General features: G+C 54.1%; 1 protein-coding gene across 2 annotated transcripts; it reads right to left on the bottom strand.

The window, feature by feature from the left end:
* Positions 1 to 1,732: 1,732 nt before the first annotated feature.
* SLC15A4 (solute carrier family 15 member 4) lies at positions 1,733 to 22,326 on the bottom strand. Of its 2 annotated transcripts, XM_032471678.1 has the most exons (9): positions 21,745 to 22,319; positions 16,050 to 16,330; positions 12,274 to 12,379; positions 11,964 to 12,074; positions 11,454 to 11,531; positions 10,863 to 11,031; positions 6,084 to 6,239; positions 5,128 to 5,286; positions 1,733 to 2,738 (listed from the first exon to the last, which is right to left on the bottom strand). In XM_032471678.1, exons 1-9 carry the CDS (start codon positions 22,267 to 22,269, stop codon positions 2,590 to 2,592), a joined length of 1,734 nt encoding a protein of 577 aa, XP_032327569.1. In that variant the 5' UTR covers positions 22,270 to 22,319; the 3' UTR covers positions 1,733 to 2,589. The 2 variants fall into 2 exon arrangements, with proteins under 2 accessions (XP_032327569.1, XP_032327570.1); XM_032471679.1 differs by lacking the exon at positions 12,274 to 12,379 and having other exon boundaries at positions 2,590 to 2,738; positions 11,964 to 12,132; positions 21,745 to 22,326.
* Between the last annotated feature and the right edge of the window lie 27 nt (positions 22,327 to 22,353).

Below are 22,353 nucleotides of genomic sequence, written 5' to 3'. Positions count from 1 at the left end.
CCTGCGCCAGCCCGCAGCTCTGGTCCAGGGGGTCAGACAGCAGATGCGGCTCCCGGGCGCTGGCCTCCTTCCCGGGCGCGCGCCTCTTTCGGCCGATTCGGAAACCAGCTGAGGCTGATTTTTCGTGGCGTTACGCGGCCTTGCGCCGTTTCGTCTTCTCCTTTGCGTTCTGTGCTGTTCACTTAGGTCATGTGTCCCAGCGCCACACAGCACGTTTTATGTGTTATTTCCTCTAAAAAAGCCTTGTTTCCAAAAGGGCAAGGAGTTAACAATGAGCATTTACACAAATCCACTCAAGTGACGTCACTCCCCTTGGAAACGCCCGGGAGCCCTCGGGCCGGTTGTAACAGCAGACGCCTCGGGGGGCGGCGGTTTCTGATGCCCACAGAACCCGGCTCCCCTCTGACGTGCTTTGACTTTCAAGTGATGGGGCTGCCTGGCACTGCGTGGCACAACGTGGTAATCCTGACGCCCACCTGTGTTCTTATTACCTGGCATTTAGAGGTGGTCAGGGGGTCGTACGAGGCCCAGTGCAGCTTTGAAAGGACTCGCCGCCATGGCGCTCTGTGGTGCCGCACACACGGAGCTGTGGTTCCCCCAGCCTGCCACCCCAGCACGGCCGCTCGGAGGCGGGACCCCCGCAGTAGAAGCAGGACGGACGTAAGGACGCAGCCGGCCCGCCAGGTCCTGTGTGAGAGCTCTGTCCCCTCACAAGCCGCCCGGGACACTGAGCAGAAGTGCAGTGCCGCCCCATCCATCCTCGGGGAAGGGACAGCAGGGACCCGCGTCCGCAAGTGGGGCGCACAGACGTTTGCCGGAAGCGGCTAACACACACATCACGGCATGCGGGGCGGGCGTGCAGCCGCGCACAGCCTCCCACAGCAGCACGCCGGCTTTGCACAGGCAGCGATCATGCCGCGTGGTGAACCCAACCGCACACGCTCTTCAGTTCAGTTGAAAAATTAAGAGGATGTCTGTCCTTCACCCAACTGACCTTCTGGAGAGACTCCCCTTGGCAGGAGGGTGGCCCTGGCTCTGTCCTGGGCTGACCCCTGGCCCCCAGCCCGGGCTGCAGGCTGGACGCCCAGGACGGCCGCACCGCACGGAGCCCGGGGAGGGGCCGCCCTGCCATCACCCGGCCCTTTCCCTTCGTGGCTAGTTCCTCACAGGGAAGAGCTATTTCTTGCCGGCATGGGCTAACAGTGTCCGTGCGCAGTACGTCCTGAGGACAGAGCTGGGTCTCCGGAGGATAATGTACTGAGTGGTGCTTTTCAACCCTTTTCGTTTATTTTTAAACCCAAACTCACACCTTCAGCGCCTCTGAGAACTAGTGTTACACTGAGTCCTGTCTTCAACCTGTCTGGACCCCCACCCGTTAAGATTTCCTTGTATTTTTCTGCAGTTTTTCTGTACTTTGTATTACAAAGAGTGGGGTTTCTGTGTATCTCCACTCTTTTCCTCCACATATAAAACTGTATTTTACTACAAAGAAGGCTCAACAGTCACTCTCTTAGAAAATCAAAGAGCTGTGTCAGGGACAGGGGTTTATACTGCGACCTTCCATCAGCTCCTGACCCAGGAGACGTTACACCTTCTAGGTGGCAGCTCGGGGATCCGCGTGACCACCACACAGAAACGCCAAGCAGACGGTGACCGGGGACAGGCCAGGTGGGAAGTAGCTGCTGGGTCCCAAATTAGAGGTGCGGTTTACAGTAAAGTTATACCCAAAAAATACAGCAACGAACAAAGAATAGTTTATTAACAAAATCAGAACCCTGCATACACGTAAACCAACGCCACCCAAGTCGGTGACCGTCGACAGCTGACGTCACGTTTCACACCTCCAGTCATCTTTAATGCCACCCATGCTGCTCAGAAGGTTTCCCTTCCACCCCCCACGGTCTCTGGTCTCAGCGGCAAACTAGTGAAAGCGTACACGAGGGCTGACCCACGAGGTTAAAACGCGGTAAGTTGCTCTGCGGACTGTGGTGGGAGCCGTGCTCCTTAACGTTCCTTAACCAGGGAGCACGTTAAGGAAATGACAAAAAAGCAACGTCAGCGGTTTAAACAAGTGTTGTCTGAAGCAGCGGGTGAGCTGCGCTCTCTGCCGGCCCGCGCCAAGGCTTGTGGCCATCAAGGCGGCTCTTCCACGGAACCTCTGCAGCACCTGCCCACGCTCTTGAATTCCTTAGCAAGTCCTCCCGTTCCGCGATATAAATAGACGTTTATTCATCAAAAAGAAGAAGAAAGCAAGACCACGCTTCATGGGAAGGAGATGAAACTTGTTTACAATTCAGGGTGTCGCGTCCCAAGTCGGTGGGTGATCGGCGGGGAGGGAGCCACCGCGGGGCGAGCGGGGCTCTTCAGAGCTGAGGCCACGTCCGCGTTTCTGCTCCAGGAAGGTGCGGGGTGACAGGAGACACTCCACGGGAAGGCACTTACCTAGGTCACCGGCTGGAAGGAAAGACACCAATCCAGTACCATGCAAGTCTTAGCGGGGAGCCTGCCACGGCGGGGACGTCACCTCGCCACTCCCCGGCGCCCCTGCTGACGGGCCCGACGTCCGGCGGACCCGGGGGGCGCGGGGCGTCAGGCCCTCCTGGGGGCCGGCGTGCCGCCGGCTCTGGCCCGCTGCTGGTCGTACTTCACGGAGACGATGAGGAAGAGCAGGAGGGTGGCTCCCTGAACGGCGGCCAACAGGAAGAAGTAATAGTTCAGGTGGCAGCCATTGATGTTGCCTGGGGGTGAGAGACGGCATGTCAGCTGCGCTCAGGGTCGGAAGAGGTTTGACTTATTGAACTCTGGGTCCTGCTAAGGTCAGGGTGACTTTTAACTGCGGTTATTAAAAAAAAAAAAAAGGAAAAAAAAGAAAAAGAATCCTATTTCTGATTCAAAACACACAAGCACTTTGTTTTCAAAGCCACCGTGAAGTCAGCTGCATCTCGACCCGGGCCCTGGGCCGGGTCCTCAAACTCCATGACCTCTCCTGTGAAAGGACGCGGCTCTCAAGCCGCCCCGGGGAGGGCCTGGCCGCCGGGGAGAGGCCCAGTCAGCCTTTTTCATGTGAGAATCTTCCCCCCAGAAGGCCGGGGGGAGGGGGGAAGTTACCCGACTGAGCTCCTGCCACCAGAAGCAAAGGTGGGACAGTGTGGCCAGTCTCCTCTCGGGCCGTTCCCCCACCACGCTCTCAGAGAACCTCCCGGGCCTCTTCCCAGACAGCAGGTAACTGCACACAGACACGGTAACTTCTGAGTCTTCCACATGTGATAAGACAGACCCTCAGGCCCCGTGTCCACCAAACACACGCACAGGAACATTCCAGCCGCCTTACTCGTGACAGCCTCCAACTGGAGCCCCACGAACACAACACCATCAACAGAACACCCAAAGGCACTGTGACTTCCTCGCACAGTGGAGGCTCCGCAGAAATGATGACGAAGCGGTCACCGGGACAACGCAGGAGCGCCAGGTGGGAGAGGGCGGCAGAGGGGAGGGCCGCCAGGAGCCAGCACTGCCAGACATCGGAACAGAGGGGTGGGGGTCACTGAGAGGCCCCGAGGAAGCCCTCCCAGCGGTCTGCGGCTAGACCGCTTAGAAGCACGAGGAGCAGTGCCGCCCACGGTAGGGACTGAGCCCCGATCTAAACCCCGACGACAGGCAGGCCCACCGGGAGGGCGGGGAGAGGAGGAGGCAATGGGGGAGCCTCCAGGGCCCTTTCCTCCAGCCACAGCCCCAGAGCCGGACAGGAAGTCACCCCCCAAGTCGCCAGCCAGCCCTGCGGCCTCCCTGAAGGCATGGCCACGGGGACCTAGGGGTGGGGGCTGTGCTGGGAGGAGCAGGGATGGTGGGGAGGCAGGTGGACTCCGGGAAGACACCTGCCGCTCCTCCCACAGCAGCAAGAATTATTCTGGGGGGGGGTCACCTGGCACCATTTTCTCCCCAAATCAACCACTGGACAGCCACCTGTAGCGTGCCTCCATGCTACCGCCTGCAACCCCCCAGGACACGGGGCAGTGCACACAAGGGACTCAACCTCCCGTCACTGTGTGGGGCCAGGAGACCCGGCCGTGCGCTCCCAGGGGAGGTGGCCGCTTCAGAACCCACCGCACAGCGTCTCCCTCTCGCGGAAGTGCCCGCGCCCAGGCCCAGCATGTGCGTGCCAGCGCACGTGCACCCGCCCCGGAGGCAAGCCTCACACAGACGTCCCCGATTACCCGGCAGAAGCAGAGGATGAATGACAGGGAAGCTATGAGGTGTCAGCTTAGTAACGAGGGGGAAGAATGACAAAGCTCAACCAAACCTTCACGATACACTGAAAAGCAGAACAGAAAACGGAGAACCCACATCTTAAGAATCACAGAGGTCTGGCCTTTGTAACAAGCCTGTCTTTGAAGGAAGTCTCTCCCAGACAAAAAATTCATCAGGTTTTCAAGGGGATTTATAACCTAAAAGCAGCTAAGTGCCAGGACAGCAAATGCCACACGACCATACAAGGAATCCCAATACGGGGGTTTTCATGAGTAAAACATAAAACAAAGAAAGAAATCCCCGTCCCCTGGGTCTGATTAAAGGCGATCACAAATCCAGAAACAGCAAGACCCTCACCAAGACGCCACCTGCTGGAATCACCTGCAAAACCCCAGTATGACCGATCAGGAGTACTACTTGTTTATAAACAGGTAACTTATTACACACCTCTGTTCTTTTCAATAGCAGAGAATTAAAAGGTACTGCCTGAAAAAAGGAAAAGAATATGGAACCACGGTCAGTGAAGGGAAATCGGTGAGAGATTTCATTCACCTCCTAAGAACAGCGCTAGACGTGGGCGGGAGGAGGGCACAGCTCAGTGGCAGAGCGTGTGCCTAGCATGCACGAGGTCCTGGGCGCCATCCCCAGTCCCTCCATCAAAACAAACAAACAACAACAACAACAAACTTAGTGCCAGACAGGAAGGTGGAGAAGGCCTCCATGAATCAAGCGCTCCGCAGGAACTGCGCGGGGCGGGGCGGGGCGGGGGTGGAGGCGGAGGCCCACCTGGGCCGGGGCCCAGCGCCCCCAGGACGGTCAGTGCCCGGGGTGAGGCGGGGCCGGAGCAGCGCCGGAGCAGCGCCGGAGCAGGGGCCTTACCGAAGTCCGTGTGGCTGCTCATCCAGCCGATGGCCTTGAGGGACACGAGCGCCAGCAGCCCGGAGCCCACGAAAGAGCCGACGCCGGAGAAGAAGAAGAACAAGCCCATGACGGCGCTCTGCATGGCCCTGGGGGCGGCCGCGTACGCGAACTCCAGGCCTGCGGGGAGGGTGGGGGCGGAGTCGGAGGGGAGCCCGGCGCGCACGTGCGCGGGGCCCCCTCGCCACACCTGTCCCCAGAACTCCACGGGGCTTAAGTCGATGCCCGGCTCACAGCCGACGGCAGCCCTGCCTTGTCTTGCTCCTTCTGGAGAGAAAGGGGTGAAGAAGCAAGCTTCCCACGTTCTCCACGGGGGGTTAAAACGAGGCTCAAGTGGGGAGATCCACCTGCGACTTGCATCTCAGAGGCGGTGTCACTTAGAACAGCCTCGACAGGGGCGCGTGTAAGCTCAGTTACGGCCGTTACGTTACGCAGGCTGCAGGCGTGCACCTGCTCCACGCGCAGGGCGCCCCGTCGGACCCGTCGGCGGCCGGCCGGAGCCGGTGAGGGGCGGGGTGGGGGGCGTCGCTAACTCCCCCCACCCCGCAGCGCCCGCGAACAGGCCTGCGCAGAGCCGGCCCGGCCCCGCGGCAGCGCGGCTCCTCCGCACGGGAAAGAGGCCTGTGTGCGCGCGTTTTGGAGATAAATCCGGAGGAAGAGGCCGAGCGCCCGGCGGGACGGATCCCCGAGGCAGGGCCCCCGTGGAAGCGCCAGCCGGGAGCAGCCCCCCCGCGCGGCTCTTCCTTCCTCCCCGGCGGCAGGTGACTGTCGCGGGGGTGCTGCTGTCTGCACGCCGGGAAGGGAGAACCCCGGCCGAGGTGTCCCATCTCCTCCCCGGGCGCATTCGGAGGCGCCGCCGGCCGCCCGCTCCCACGGGGCCCTCGGGCCGCCCGCGCCCTGCGGGGGCGGAGCCTCACCCGCGATGCTGGCGAATATCTCGCTGACGCCGATCAGCACGTACTGGGGGAGCTGCCACCAGATGGGCAGGTCGGCCGCGTAGTAAACCACGTTCCCGATGGTCTGGTTGATGGTCTTCTCCTTAACGAGGTCCAGCCTTTTGCTTTCCAAAATTCCTAGAGTTCAGAAGTAGGTCAGTGGAGCCGTCATTAACACTTGCCGTGAAGCCAGGTGACAAGACGCGCGGTACAAGTGTCGGCCGGTCGCTCTGAGAAGTGCACGGAAGGACACTGACGCCCAGTGCCAGCTTCCCCCAGAGCCCCCACCGAAGGGTGTCCCGCTTTCAGCTCCCTGAGCAGGCGTCTGAACCGCAGGCTCCACACGCACGTTTCATGGGGCGCTCTGCGGTGCCCGTAAGACCCGTGTTCACGTGCTTAACGCAACCCTCAGCCCTGACCGCTCACCTCAACTCCTTCAGTTTCTTCTCAGAGAAGGAGTAGGGGAAAGCTAGCCATGCTGTTTACTTCCCAGAAGGTAACACGTTTTGAGATGCTTCCCCCTTTGTGGTAACAGATTTAGGCTGACGCACTGACTCCCTGTTCTCACTGTCACAACTACCACTGCTCGTTGTAACGCTAGCTTCCTTGTACGGGCGGCTTACCCTCAGCAGCGCGGTGCAGTGGTCCCCCACCTGCGGGGGGCACGTTCCAAGGCCTGCAGTGGGTGCCTGAAATGAGGTCAGTGCCGCCCACTATTACACCAGGTCCCCCTGCACACGAGCCCATGGGAACGTTCACTCCGTAAACCAGGCACAGTGAGTTACTAACAGCAGTAACTAACAGTGAAACAGAACAATCACAATATTACACAGCTCACAATAAGAGGTATGTGAACGTGGTCTCACTCTCTGGATGTAATGTAGGTATTTTTGAACTGCGGCTGACAGGGGGGTCACTGAAACCACGGAGAGCAAAACCAAGGATAAGGCGGGTACCGTAAACTGGACTTTGCAAACCCACTTCTGCTCTCAGCAGCACCGAGACCTCACTGGACAGTCAGTCCTCTGTCACGGAGGAGAGAAAGGCGTGGGAAAATAAGATAGGAAAGAGCTACTCTTTACAAAACAAAAAATAAGCCAATCAAAATAAAGTTTAAAGCAGCAATCTGTAGGACCCAGTTCTTAGGGTACAGATGTCACTAAGTTTTGCTTTTAAAGAAGTCTAATTGCAAATGAAATAATGGGCCCTCACACCTCCCACCACAGGGCCACTTCCCGTGGGTGGCGCGTGTGGTCCCCGGGGAAGACCTAAGTCGTTCACCTTCACGGTGAGTGAAACACCGTCATCCGCTGGAGACGCAGCAGGAACCTCAGACACACAAGCCCCTCGGTCCTCAGCAGAGCTGCAGACGGAACAACGCGGCTTTGCTTGGAGCGAGGGTTGCAAACCAGAGACCCAAGGGCAATCACTTCTCCGCCGTTTGGATAAGGTCAAGTGCAGCTTCCCGGGCAGACCCAGGTCCTGAACTTCAGGACCTTCATGCTGCTTTGGAGAGTCCAGACGGGACCCGTGCCTCTGGTCACCAGGCCCCGCCCAGACCAGCGTACCTGTGACCCTGGGCAGCACCGGGGCTGAGGGCTCCTGTTACAGGGACCCCAAATGACACAGCTGACAGCAGACAGCAACGACCCCGCCCAGGCAGTGCCCCACTAAAGGTTTTAGAAAAGTAATACCAGCCAAAAAGGAAGCCTGAAATCCAGATGCAGGAATCAGGAAGCCACACTCTCTCCTGGCTCCTCACGAACACATGGACAGACAGAAACACTGACGTCGTGAAATGAAGACAAATTCTCTGAAATTACTCTTGGATCAAACCCCCAGTTTCAATATTCTTAGGGGGAAAAAAAACCAAGCCACCACAACAAATCAAAGCACACAAGCCCCCAGCACAGCAGCAGTAACAGGAGGCAGACTCACACACTGCACGGTTCTCACCACCAAACGCGGAGGAACAGACAGAAAATGAAGCATTTAACTCGAGAAAGGAGAAAAGAAAAATCACAAGACAAACCCAAGGTAGTAGAAGTTAGTTTCTTACTCTTCACATAGAAAACATAGAAACAATCAAGTGATACATTCAAGAGACACATCCATGGAAAAGTTATAAAGTACACACAATTTGCACAAGCCTAATTTTAAAAACGAGCACATAAACGCACGAAACCAGAAATGAGGAAGGAAACACAACAGATTTATTTGAAAGACTATTTTTATCTCTAACCATTTTTCTAAAACTCAGTAAATGATTTACTAGGGACATAAAAAAAATTAAAAGCTTAAGTGATTTAAGAGAAAACAGAACGTGTAAGAAATTGAGGAAAAGGTGATGACACCGTGTAACCCTGACACCAAGCCAAACACGCTCACCGCGGACAGGCGTGCGGGCACGCTGATAATACGGCTGCAGGTTTTAATCGAACCATAAACTCAGCCCTTTGAGTATGTGTGTGTGTGTATATGTGTGTATGTGTGTATATGTGTGTGTGTGTGTGTGTGTGGAAGGGGGGACGGCTCATCTGCAGTTGAGGCATTTTTTCCTCCCTCTGTGTAACAAGCACAGCTTCTATGATATGCTTTTATGGTCATTTTTTTTTAATTAAAAAAATTTTTTTCTTGGTTTTTTTTTGGGGGGGGGGAGGGTATAACTAGGTTTATTGATTGATTTATTTTTGGAGGAGGTCCTGGGGACTGAACCCTGGACCTCGTGCTTGCTAAGCGCGTGCCCCACCACTTGAGCTGCGCCCTCCCCGACTTTTATGGTCTTCTTCACTTAGTTTTTCTTAATAAGGCTCAAATCAGGTTTCTTTCCTATCAAAGTTTCAGTGTGCTATAATAATTTCACGTCTCTATTCAATCCTCATTAATGTTCCGGTTAAATAATATTCGCCAGAGCTGGCAATGAACTGCATGGAACACCTGGCAATGTTTACATCAGATTTCACGAACTGTGCCTCAGTCAAGTTACACGACATTCAAACTCTGAACCAGTGACAGTTAACGTCAATGTCTGGTCAGTCGGCAAAGCAAGCCTCTTTAAAATGCCAGCATAGTGGGTGTTATCCATTTCCAAGTCGTCGATTCGGATGCTGAAGTTCTGAGTGGCCAAGGTCACCGCAATGCAAAGCACCTGCACCCCCATGGGGGCCAGCGGCCACCTGAAGGCTGTCTGGCTCTGCCCAGCTCTGGAAGGGAACTGCCCTGGATGGCCAGCTCTTTTAAAAGGCAGCACTGCCTGCCTGATGGGCCACCCTCAGTCACATGTTGTTTCCCGCATAAACAGCACAGAAACCACTGGAACAACCCTGTGGATCTCAGAGCCGCCCACAGGAGCGAGTCAGCCCTTAAAGAAACAGAGAGAGAAGCTGGCATTAAAGGAACCCAAATCTAGAGTCTGCTAGAAGATGCCCAGGAAACTAAGGGCCTCCCCTTCCCCAGGGGAGAACGAGGACCCCCTTCCTGGAGTGCGACCGGCGCGGCCGGGGAACTGAGGGGGCTCCCCACTCCAGGAACAGAGCAGGCGCTCGGGGAGGCAAGAGACGGACAGACGGCCGGACACCACCTCCAGCACAGCTACTCTGCCCGTCACTGATGCTGCATCTCCAAACCTGCGATCAGAGTGCTGTTTGCTCCGGCTTACTCCCCACCGCCCCCCTCGGGGGCCGCTAGACTGAAGAGGAAGGGAATTACACAGAAAGCACACAGCGAGAGCTGCTTCCAGACACGGCCTCCTTTAATTACCTATTTGATCAAGAGAAAACGTAACTGTCTTCTAAGATGTCCTGGCGTCTGGAATATAGATTTCTCAAGCCTTGAGACTCGTTTCTTTTAATCTATTAAGTGCTGTATCAATGTGCTCGCGCTGGTGATGGCAGATGCAGGCTGCTGGGAAGCGCTACTGGAGAATATTAAATTCCGTCCCCGCAGTGCTCAACAGTCAACTCCTCGTAACAGAGATGGTTTATAGGTGATTCAGGAGCATCAGCTCTTTTTGTCTTGTCATTTACCTAACCTATTTTGCGGCTCGATAATTTTCAAATACTAACAAAGGAGAAACTCCAAAGCAAGTGAGACAGTCAGAGACACCTCAGCTTTCTCGGCACAAGACATTTCAGCTTATGCTTCAGAATCCGAGACTTGCGAAAACAGAATGTAGCGCCCCCCAGAGGACAGTTCCCCTTAGCGGTGCTGGAATACTGAGGCACTGGTTCTTAACCTCTTTCTTTTTTTCTAGGGGATGGAAGCTGGTCACAAACTTGTATTTGACTTAAAATAAAAAAAAACCCCAAACCAAAAAAACCCCAAAAGCCTTTCTCCCCAGGAAAATGCACATGAAATTTTACATAAAAATGCAAAGGGTCTGGGGTGTAGGAAGCCGATTAATGGACCTGACATAAGAATCACAGCTTTAAGGATTATGTGACACCTTTAATTTACAAAAATTCATCTATCCAGCAATCCGCAGTCGTCTAAAATCTACATCAGCAGGAGACAACAAGCCTCCTTCAATTCAACCCAAGTCACTTTCCACAGTACTTCACTGGTGAGAGCGCTTTAAAAAAAAAAAAGACAAATCTTTGGGGAAAAAACCTTAAACTTCATATAACAAAAAACCAGAAAATGAACACCACTCAGGTTTAAAATAACCCGTACGTGTTCTCTGTTAGAGCGCACACACTTTCCGGGTGGCGCACGGCATGTCACCGAGCTGCCACGCCCGCTTAGGCAGAAAGGGCCTCTTACCTGCGGCAAAGGCCGAGCACATCACAAAGAACATCCCGACTGCAATCCTCTTCAGGGACGAGGGCAGCAGGCCGTGCCGCCTCAGGACGGGGTCCACCACTTTGTCTTTGAGGGGGATCAACAGCAGGATGAGCACGGCATCGAACATGGTCAGCCAGGCCGCCGGAAACTGGAATTGTAAATCGCGTAAGGCATGGGCTGACTTTCCCGCGGTCACTTACACGACGGCTAACGTCTACAACCCAGAAAAGCTTATTTCAAGAACCTCCTGGGAAAAAAGTCTGTCTGGAGGCACTGGAACCGAGAAAAGACTGATTTCTATGGGGATTTGCACTTGGGTTTCTGTGCTTTATTGGGGAGAAAAAAGAATCAGGAGAAATACTAATTACAGTTTAACTGCCAGTTCTCAACTGAATCTAGTAAACGACGTAACCAACGGAAAACCAGTGTTGGGAAGAAGGAAACACTCCTTTCATCAGGAATGCGTTCAGTGCGTGCTGAGCGCGGTCATTCAGGGCACCTCTGGTGGGGGGAGAATCACCCGTCCTGGAACCCCCAGTGGCGATCTGCAGATCACCACGCTGCTCTCACCGTATGATGAGCGGTTGCAATACTGGGAATTTCTGGAATCTTCAAATGAAGACTCTGTAAAACGTACGTTGTCTGCATCTGGGTGTAAAAAGCAGCGTCATTACACGTGGGCCGTCACACACACACCTGAGCGGGTCGCCCCTCCCCGGGCTACATCCAGACGAGGCTCGCAAGGGTCAGGGTGGAAAACAGACAGGTCAGTGGCTCGGTCATCATAAAAGTAGCCCGGAGACCAACTCGGAAAAAGAAATAAGAAGTCATCCCAGTGAGAAGCCAAGTCAAAAGGGGCAGGGGGGCTGGGAAAAACATCCCCACTCTTGGCCTCTTTCTGGAAAAGGTCTCAAAACATTTATATCGGCAAAAATGAGTCTGTAACTAAAAAGAAGACTCTAGGATCCTTGACACTCATGGCGAAGAAGGCAGGGGGCCCTGCGCACCGCGGAGACAGCCGAAGGAGTGCCGGGTGGCATTCCCGGGGAGGGGGACACGGACCCTGCTGGCGGCACTCACTTGGAAATACACTGTCCAGTAAGGTATCAGAGCCAAGAAAACGGGGACAGTCTTGACAAGAGCTTTCATGTCTTCCACTTTATCTTCCGGGAAGGGCCCTCCTCGAGACATCTTACATGAATCAAACAGACTGTGTTTAGAAGATTGCTGAAAGACTCCAATGCCTTCACTTGGGGAGATAAAATCAAGGAATTAGTTTTCTTCCACCCCTCCCCCAGAAACCAATTATCTGGTAACAAATTAAGTTTGGAGTCGGAAACTGTACTGAATTTGCTTAAACTTCATTCCAATACCTACTAACTGCACCCACCAAACACAGCCACCGAGGCTCCTGAACGCGGCCGGAGGTACTGAGACAGCTGCCCAGGACCTTCCGGTCAGAGTGTGACGGCAGCCACCACCATTCTTCCACCAGGCTGGAAGACACGTGATCACCAATCACTGCCTGAAAGGTGGGAGGCCTCCTCCCCGTCCCGCTATGTTGGGGACAGCCTGCAGCTTCATCTGAAGCTGGTGACGATGACATCAGCTGCATCACTGGGGTGTTATTTGAAAAAAATACTGTGCCGTATTGATTTGTCTGGATTTTCAGTTAGGTAACTTATAACGTCGAGACTGGACGCCCAACGTTGACCCTGTTACAAAACTGTGCGGGTTTAGTGCCCTGCTGTCCTGGCGGTGAGACGGTGGGAGGCGCTGCTCCAGCAGGGAAGGCTACCGGCTCTCAGATTAGGGGACCTGGGCAGCATCACCCGGGGGCAGTCAGCCCTGACCACAACCCTCCCAGGCACCAGGACACTCGGCCCGGCCCCCGGCACGGAGTAGGAAGTCAGGGCACAGAGAGGGTAAAGAACGTGCTCCCGGTCACAGAGCCCGAGAGCTGGGGCAGGTCCTGACCCTAGACAGTCCTGAGGCCCTGACCACTGCAGGACGCCACCTGCCCCGCGGCTCCACCACGGGCATCCTCCCGCACTCAGGCCCGCTGGTCACGGTGCGGAACCCGGGCCTCCCGTCCCCACTCGCTTTGCCCTGGGCCGCTTTCACTACTTGTAAAATGAACAGGTCCTACGGGGTGACTCCAAGGCCTTTTCTGGCCCAAAACACTCTAGCAGAGAAACATGCTCTTGGCTCTTACAGGTAAAACAGAAAAAAAAGTTCTCACTGCACGCCAATCTCTAAAACCCCAAATCCCGGGAGATAATTAATTACCACTGAGAATTCTTCCCGTTCTGGGACTTGGATACAAACGGTGGCCGTCTGCTTTCTGGTTTGTAAACTCCTGTCCCATCTTACTGAGTTACCACTACTGCAGATCATTTTTGTCTTTTAACACTGACATTTTAAATCTGAACTTTCAGAGTAAGGAAAACCAAAAAACTGAAAACTGTAACTTAATATTTTAGCCAAATTTCGGACAGAGAACTAAATTCAATTCTGCAAACATTTACTGAGCACCTACTGTTTGCCTGGTTCTGTTCTAACTGGGTGCTGAGGATACAGAAATAAGTAAAAAAAAAAAAAAAAAGATGCATTTTCTGTCCTTACGAAGCTGGTCTGGAAAGTGAGGAAAATAATCAGAAAAACACACTCCAGTGAAAAGCTAAATTCCAAAGGTAACACTCATACTTTCATTTGAAAACACTCCGAGCTTCTCCTGTTTCTTTTTTCCTTTGGCCAAAAACGTACCTGTAAAGCCCCTGTGCACCTAACACTGCTCCTCTCCATGACGCACGTCCTCGGACCACCCATGTTTCTCTAAATACAACCAAATGTCAAATCACAACTTCGTTTCACACACAGAACCTTGCACAAGGGTACCCGGCTATATTACTTGCGTCGTATCATTAAAATGTTTTTAGAAACTGCTACGCGAACACGCACCTAGTAACGTGGTCTAGTTCACACACATTATTAGTGAGTTACTCTGTAACAGACGAGGGTCCAGCACGGAGCCACAGTCACAGATGACGAGGCACAAGATGAGGACCCAGGAGGCGGACGTGCTCCCCCGGGGCCCGCCCACGGGGGCTGCGTGCATACGCGTGTGCTTCTCCCGGGAAAACGGGCCCTCGGCCCTCAGATTCTCAGCTCAGAGAGGGCTCAGAACTGTTTCCACTCACTCTGATGAACTGAACAAATGGTGCGCGGATTTCACATCTGAAATCAGCATTACACCATCTTCAAAGCACAGGCCCACATAGACCAGAAAGGAACTAGGGTCGGGCTGGGAGATCAGAGCCAGGAGCAAGGAGGGGCCCGCGCGGCGCCGTGCCGTGCTTCCTCCCCTAAGCTGTGGGAGCCGGCCTTCCGCCCAGGCACCCTTGTCAGCCAGGACCCTCCACCAGGCTCTGACCAGCTCGCGGAGGCCTTGCGAGGGTCCTACAGGAGGAGACTCCTTCCGCTGTGCGGAAAGGAAAAGGCCTCGCGAGGTCACGCACCTGCCCGAGGTCACAGAGCCCCAGCGTGTGCGTGAGGAGAGCACGGCTGGAGAATTCTCGAGACCACCAGCTCTTCCGTGGGTTAGTCCTTCTGTAATTGGGCCAAAGACTTCCAAAAACAAACCTGAAGGGAAACCAGACTCCTAAGTCCAAATCGTCCTCACCGCTCCACCTGTGCCCGAGAACGCCAGTGTCCACAAAGCAGTGGTGCGCCCCTGCAGAAACACCTGCCGGGTGCCACCCACGGACACACAAACCGTGCACTTTGCTAATGGGCATTCAATCTACAGGATAAACACGTAGGATCTGAAACCCTGCTTCAGCCCAATCAGAACGAGGTGCTGGCCCAGTGTGGTCCCACCACGTGCAGCTCTGAATTAGGAGTCTGAAAGCCACACCGACCCCTGGAATTCCAGGTCACCAGGCTGGTGAGGAGCTGTGCTGGAATTCCGCACGGGGACAGCTGCAGAAACCAGACACGGTCAGCCTGGGGCACAGGGGCAGGGCCGTGAAGCTATTTGGGGACAGCTTCAAATCGACCACGTGGGAGGAACATGAGACCTTCACCATGGCTCCAAGGACATAAATGAGGCACCTGCAGATGAGCCACGAGGGGGCAGGTCTGGAGCTGGCGTGCAGGACGTTCCTGCAACGGGTGCTGTCCCCACTGTGGCCGAGCAGGCGGCTTCCAGCCCAGGGACTGACCGCCCCCCTCAGTGCCTGCCTTGATCGCAGCATTCCCTGAGAGGCTCAACTCCGAACGGTCCCCAGGACTTTCCTGGGGTGACGGATGAGCCCCATATCCTGACTGCACCGTGGCTGCATGGCAGAATGAACCTGCCACAATTCCAAGAACCGAACCGCTAAACGGGGTGGGTTTACTGCACATAACTGGTACTTCAATATGTGACAACAAGAAAATTCCGAGGTCTCTTTGTGAGCTAAGACCTGGACTTTCCCTTATTCATCTGCGTCCAGGGGGACCGACCGTCGGTCACAGTTTGCCCAGGACTCTGGGACTTCCAGCGGTAAAACCTCAGCTTGTGGGCACACGGCGCTAAAGCTGGGAAGTCCCCTGCAAGGTGGGTGATGGAGGCACCCTGCCTGCGTCTCAGACCTCTGCCGTCAGTCCCCTGTCAGAGAGCAGCCGGGGCGCGACCGGGGTGAGCACTGGGGGACGGGCCCAGGCGGACTGCTCAGCTGCTGACCCGAGGCGAGAGGCCGCGACCTGCTGCTTAAGGAGCACAGAGAGGGGCCTACAAAGTAAGCGCCTGCTCAGTTTTCCACTCAAATGAACGGCAAAGCTTTTTACAGTGAAAAGCGAAACGTGCGGAGTACCATCCTGTCTCCTCGACGCGCCCCACGAGCCTGTTCATCACCTTCCCACACCAGGCAGCCGGGAGCCCCCCTCCCCGCCAGCAGCGAGGGGCAGGTCAGAGACGACACGCAGGAGCGGGCCTGCGGGCCCGTCTGCAAGACGGAGGGGCAGCACCACCCCCGCCTCCGGGGCCGAGCCGAGGCCACGGGCCGGGCCGGCTGACCTCAGCCCAGCGCACCCCCCCCCGCCCCTGCCCAGTAAGCACAGGACAGAGGGTGACGGCTGAGCCTCGAGAAACAGCCCGGGCCGTGAGCAGGCCGGCGCGCTCACCCGCTGGGCCGCCGCTGTGGGCAGCACGAGTACGCCAGGATCTTGGCCATGTCGGTGAAGGCGCTGCCGTCGGGAGGCTTGCTGACGAAGGAGGTCTGGCCGCAGAGGAAGACCACGAACGCCACGCCGATGCAGACGGTGGGGATGATGTAGCCGGTGACGAAGCTCACGTTCTGCTGGATGTAGGCGATGCCGCCCAGCGAGACGATGGCTCCCAGGTTGATGCTCCAGTAAAACCAGTTGAAAAACCTCCTCGTGGCCTCTGGACCTCGATCTTTAACCTAAAATGACAGGAGGAAAGAGACTTAAAACCTGTGATGATCTTCAAGGACGAAAAACACACGCGATGCTTTAATATATATCACTATATATACAGATATTGTTGGTGCCCTCACCGCCTTCAGAAATGCAGCGTAATCAGAACGGTGTTTAACGATACATCCTGCCAAAAAAAAATGTATCTTACGCTTTTAATTACTACAGATTCTGAGGAGTCCTTCTCTTAACTGCACTTACATCCAATAAATCCTTGAGTTTCTCAAAGTATCGCCCGCAGACCTCTTGCTTCGGAAACGCCTGGAATGCTCCTTAAAAATGCATATTTGCGGGACCCACACTCCAGGCCTGCCCACTCCCCATCTCTGGGGTCAAACAACTTTCCAGGGCACTTGTGCTGACAGCCACACAGCTTCACGCCTTGATAAATCTGGCGCAAAGAGAAAATTACAGACCGAAGCTAAAACCACATGCTGTCTTTAGACCGGGAAGGCTATCAGTGGAATCAGCAGAAACTCTGATAAGGACCGAGATTCCTGGAAGGCTAAAAAAAAATCACTGATTTCCTGAACTCAGACAAACAGAAGCACCAGGTAACAGGTGATTCTCGGTGCAGCTCCTCCCCAAGACTTTCTCAGTCGGAGCCCATCCTGTTGGTGACAGTCCATGTGGGGTGGGCACCCCTTAACCTCCTTCCCTGAAGATGGATTTTCTGGCCACGTGGACACCAGCATGAGCTCTGCACTGGCCTGAGTCATTTCTGGCCAGTTTCATCTCATAAAATTTCTACACGGACTTGCAAGCTAAAGGCTGCTGTGGGACTGGGTACAAGGACTGTGGGCTGCCGCTGGACTGGAAAGTTCTGTTGCCTCACCCTTAAGTTACAGGTTACAGAAAGGTTAGACAAGTTCTGTTGCAGAAGCAGATCTGCATTCTGATCCACAGAGCAATCTCCTCTTCTAAGTAACAGAGGAGGTTTCCCATGGGGGCCTGAACAACCAATTCTGATGCACAAACCGCCCTCCCCATCTTTTTAGCAGTCATGTTACACGATATGACATTTTAACCTCTATTTTTTAATGTTAAAGTATAGAGCAAAATCACGTGCCCTTCCAAAAACTTTTACTCCAAAATGATTAAACACGGTAACTGTGATGTCAAGAACTATGCTTGAATTATCTGGTAACCACCATCTCCAACTGAAAATCTGAGTTTTAAATAAACTGCACATTCTCAGCAGGATGTTAAACTTGACTCCCACCCACATCAGAACTGAACCGAGGTCCTAGATCAAATGCTGGCCTGCCTGCTGAATAAATGATCTGTGTGGAGAAGGGCCTTTGATCTCTAAGACTGATGGCTCTTCACGAGGACACAACGTGTTCAGATGTTACTAAAAGGGACTCAGAAGGTTCATGCCGTCCTGGAAACAGCCCAGAGAGAAGAAAAAAGTGTGAGCAGGGAACCAGTTACAGAGAAAACATAATTAAAGATATAAAAACAAGTATTTAGGGTGGGGGGGAGTAAGCTTGAAGGGGAAGAAGGCCAGTAAACGTAACACGTAAACAGAACGCAGACCATTTATGTCTGAACTGGAAGAACTCGCAGTGGGCCCGTCCTCCCCAGCCGCGCCGCACGGTACGAACTGCGGAAACCTGGCAGGCCGCTTCCTCGAACTGCCAAGCGTAATTCACCAAACTCACTTTAGAACCCGAAGACTCCTCCCAAGGCCCCAAATAACCACGTAACAGTCATTTTTTGGAACAAATGGGAAGCTGGATCCTACAAACTGCACATCACACGCCTCCCCCGGTGCCCGGGACCGGCCGGCCGGCAGCCTTCACTTCGTATTAGTCACAGTACTTGACCCTCTGTCCGCGGCCCCACGCCCCACCCTCCCTGGGGTAAACAAGAGTGTCTTGTGACAGGTCCAAAGCCACCACCGCTGTTAATTCAGAGAAGCACAGATAAAAGAACAGAATTCTGCGAAGTGAGTCACACAGTTGGCCGATACGGAAATATTCCTTTCAACGCACAACAGTGCAACTATTTTTTCCCCTCTAGAAAAAAAGAAGTATCTTTGTTCTCTTTGTCTGTAACTAAGTTCTTCTTTCAGTTCGCCATTTCAAATACAGGATCCACGCACTAAGAATGACATGACCTCTGCAAAAGGGTAAGCCCTGGGGGAGAAGATGGGGCTACAGTGATTTACATCAAAACGCATCACCCTCGGAATCTCGAGTGCCTTCTCAGAGCTGTGCAGCCTGAGCCCACTCATCTCTCACTCAGGATGTTTCCCGGAGGCACCACATCGCAGACAATGGCGGCATGAGTGAGAGAGACGCACAAAAGTACATTAAAAAAACAGATTTCCTCACACTGAGAAAGGCCAGGAGATGCCAAAGAGACAGGCTGGCAGGCTTCGTGCCTGGCCTCCGGGCTCGGAGCCACACCCTCGCACCCAGCAGCAGGGACCTCGCGGTCGGCCTCTGAAATCCCCTCCGAGGACCAGCCAGCACCTGGCATGGAGCAAGCAACCTTCTAAATGTTTTTTCCACTGAAATAAACTTCATACCAACAAAGCCACCCTTCTGTACAACTCAGTGGTCCCCTAGTCTATTCACAGATATGCAACCTCCACCATCCAGTCCCATATTTTCATCACACCAACAGGAAACCCACGCCCTTTACTGTCCCTTCTCTGTCCCCATCTCCTGACCCCTGGCAACCACACATATGCACCTGTCTATTCCGGACATTTCATATAAATGGAATTAGAGAACGTGGTGTTCCGTGCCTGGCGTCTTTCAATCAGCGGGATGTTTCCAAGATCCATCCGCACTGTGGCAGGCACTTGCCTCCTTCTCACTGAAGGACGCTCCACGACATGGACAGACCACAGCTGCTTTGTCCACGGTGCAGACACCTCAACTTCTTATGTTAGAAAAACTTAAAGGTAAAGAAAAGTTGAAAGAATAGTAAAATATACACTTCTCTACCCTTCATTTACATCCCTACTCCTGTTTTTCTACATGTGTGTGTATATATACATACATATACATATTATGACATACTTTAAGGCTTAACTATTTAAAAATAAGTTGCACACATTTCACCCCAAAGATTTCATCATGAATCTCCTAAAAATAAGGCTGTTCATCTACATGACCACAGACCACATCACACCTAAAAAAATTAACATCATTGCAATTTTACCTAACATGTGGTCTGTAACCAAATTATTCCCACTTTCCCAAGAAACGGTTTTTTGAAAATCTGGGCTCCAGTCATGAAGCACATGATGCGTTTGGTTGTCAGGTCTCTCTGATGTCCTTGAATCTGGAGTGGTCCTCCTTTTTCCATGAAGGTGACCTGTTAGAAGAGATTAGGCCAGCTCTCTTGCAGAAAAGGACATTTCTTTTTAATGTCCACATTTAATTACTTATCAAAAGAGTGCAAATTCTGTCATGCATTCTAGAAAACCTCTTCAGGACCACTCAGTTCTTTTAAGGAATATTAAATTACTCTTCTATTAACTACTGGAGAGTACTAGCTTTTAAGCCAGACTTCCTGGGTCCAGACCCAGCTCCCCCACTCACTTTCTGTGGTCCTGAGCAGGTCAAATCCTCTAAGCCTCTGTTTATTATAAAACAGGGACAACTACGGGGTAGAAATTGTTGGGAAGCTTAGATAAGACAGTGCTAGAAAAGCACTCAGGGCGGTGAGGGGCATCAACCAAACACTCAGGGCACTTCAGTCCTGTGGCTGAGTTTTTCAAAGACGGAGAACTGTGCTCCCAGTGCCGTGCCTTCAGCGTTGGCCCGTGAGCTGATGGCAACCCAAGGCCAAAGCCACCATCACAGGATGCCTTTAAGAAATTAGAATTAAGAAACACTAAGAAATTAGATCCAGATTAACACCCCGGCTTGACTACCCACCACCAACAAAAGGAATCATTTCTTTTTACACCTCCATTTCCTCGTTTAAAAAAATGGGTGTAAGATTCACATGAGGTTCAGATGAGTTCAACTATATGAAGCACATTCCCCAGTGTGGAGAAGGAAACAGAATCCAGGACATTGGGCAACTATTACTTCCTACATCGTTATAAGGTGTCACCTTACACAGGTATGATTCAAGTTCAAAGGCCAGGCTCTTGCATCCTGGCTCCATCACAAACCAGCTCTGCAACTTTGGCCAAATGAGTGAACCTCTCAAGCCTCCGTTTCCTCATCTGTAAAATGGGCACAGGAACGGCAGAGGTGTCACATGGACTAACAAAGGAGTGAGCACAGGGGCTGATGCATGTAAGCCCTCAGTGAATGCCTGCAATCACATGGCTATTTTAGCACAAAAACCTAGGAGTTACCTTCCCTATTGCTCACATAAAACCCGCCAGCAATTCCTGCCCCCTCCACCTCCATGACTTATTCTAAATTCACTCACTTCACTCCATGGCCACTGCCTCCATCCTGGTCCAAATCTCTATAATCTCTCACCTGGCCTGTGTAACTGATTCCTACCTGATATGTCTGCTGTCAGCACTTCCCACACAACCAACCTAGTTTCTATATGAGATGTCCACACCTTTTTCTGTGAAGGGGCAGGGTGTACATATTTTAAAGTTTGGGTGACATTCAGTCTGTCGCAACTACTCAGTTCTGCTACCGTACTGTAAAAGCAGCCACATCATAGCCGATGTGACCAGGAACACGCAGGGCGGGGTTCCAATGAAGTTTTTATGGGTACTGGAATTTGCTTTACCTAATTTTCATTTGGCACAAAAATATTCTTCTCACTTTTTTCTTATCATTTAAAAACCTACCACCAGTCCTATTCTTAGCCTGTGGGCCCTCCAAAAACAGGAAGTAGACCAGATTTGGCTCGCAGGACACACCTGCCAGGCCCCTGCGCTACAGAGGCTGAAATTTTAGAAACATAAATCAGATCACATTGCCATTACGCCGGCTGCTCACACCCCATAAAGGCTTCTTACTGTATTCAAAACACCTCAAACTTTACCAAGCCTCACATCACGGAGCTCCTGCCAGCCACCTCTTCCCACTTCCTCTTTTCTGTTTGAAATGTACTTGTCACTCAACCTTCCGTAAGTTTAGGGTGTCCAGTACATGCTGACCCGACATATTTCTGTGTTATGCACTGCAACACGCTGCCACTGCAGCCGCTACAGCAGCGACTAGGGTGTCCTCTCTCTCGCCGGGCCCCCGGGACTTTGCACTTGCGGATGCCCAGTCCGGAAACTCCTTTGCTGTCTTTCCAGGTCTCAACTCCGACGGCCCCTCCGTAGGACTGAGGTCCCGTCTTTGCAGCCGCCCCCGCCAGGGCCCACCGCAAGCTGGCCCCAGTCGTTTCGGGGCTGCGGAGGCTGCCAGCGACCCCGCCCCCTCGCGCCCCTCACCTGGTCCGCGCCGAAGGGCGTGATGTTGGCCTTGACCGCGCCCACGCCCAGGCCCACGAGCGCGAGCGCGGACAGCGCGGCGGGCGCGCAGTAGCGCTCGGGCGCGTCCGGGCAGGGCGGCGCCGAGCAGTTGCCGACGCGCGTGGGGCGCGGGGCCCCGCAGAGCGCGGTGCGCGTGGCGGGCGCGGCCAGCAGCGGAAAGGCCAGCATGCCCAAAAGGTAGAGGGCCAGGCTGAGCAGGATGGCGCGCGCCCGGCCGAGCCGCGCGTCGGCCAGCCAGCCGCCGAACGGCGACACCAGGTAGGTGAGGCCCATGAAGAGCAGCAGCGCCTGGCTGGCCTGCGCCCCCTCCCAGCCGAAGCGCGTGCCGTTGAGGAACAGCACCAGGTTGGCCGTGACGCCGTAGAAGGCGGCGCGCTCCAGCAGCTCCGTCAGCAGCACGGCCGCGCACGCCGCGCGCCGGCCCGCGAACGCCGCCCGCCGCGCGCCCAGCAGCGGCGCCCGCTCGCCGCCCGCGCTCGCCATGCGCCCGCCGCGCGCCCCTCCGCCGGGATCTGCGGGGCTCTGCCGCCGCTGCCGCCCTTCTCGCGAGACTGCACTCGCCCTGCC

This window comes from Camelus ferus, chromosome 32 (assembly GCF_009834535.1).
Source record: "Camelus ferus isolate YT-003-E chromosome 32, BCGSAC_Cfer_1.0, whole genome shotgun sequence".
In the NCBI taxonomy this organism is placed as follows: Eukaryota; Metazoa; Chordata; class Mammalia; order Artiodactyla; family Camelidae; genus Camelus; species Camelus ferus.
The sequence above is the reverse complement of the archived record's forward strand: the minus strand, read 5'-3'. Positions and strand labels throughout refer to the sequence as shown.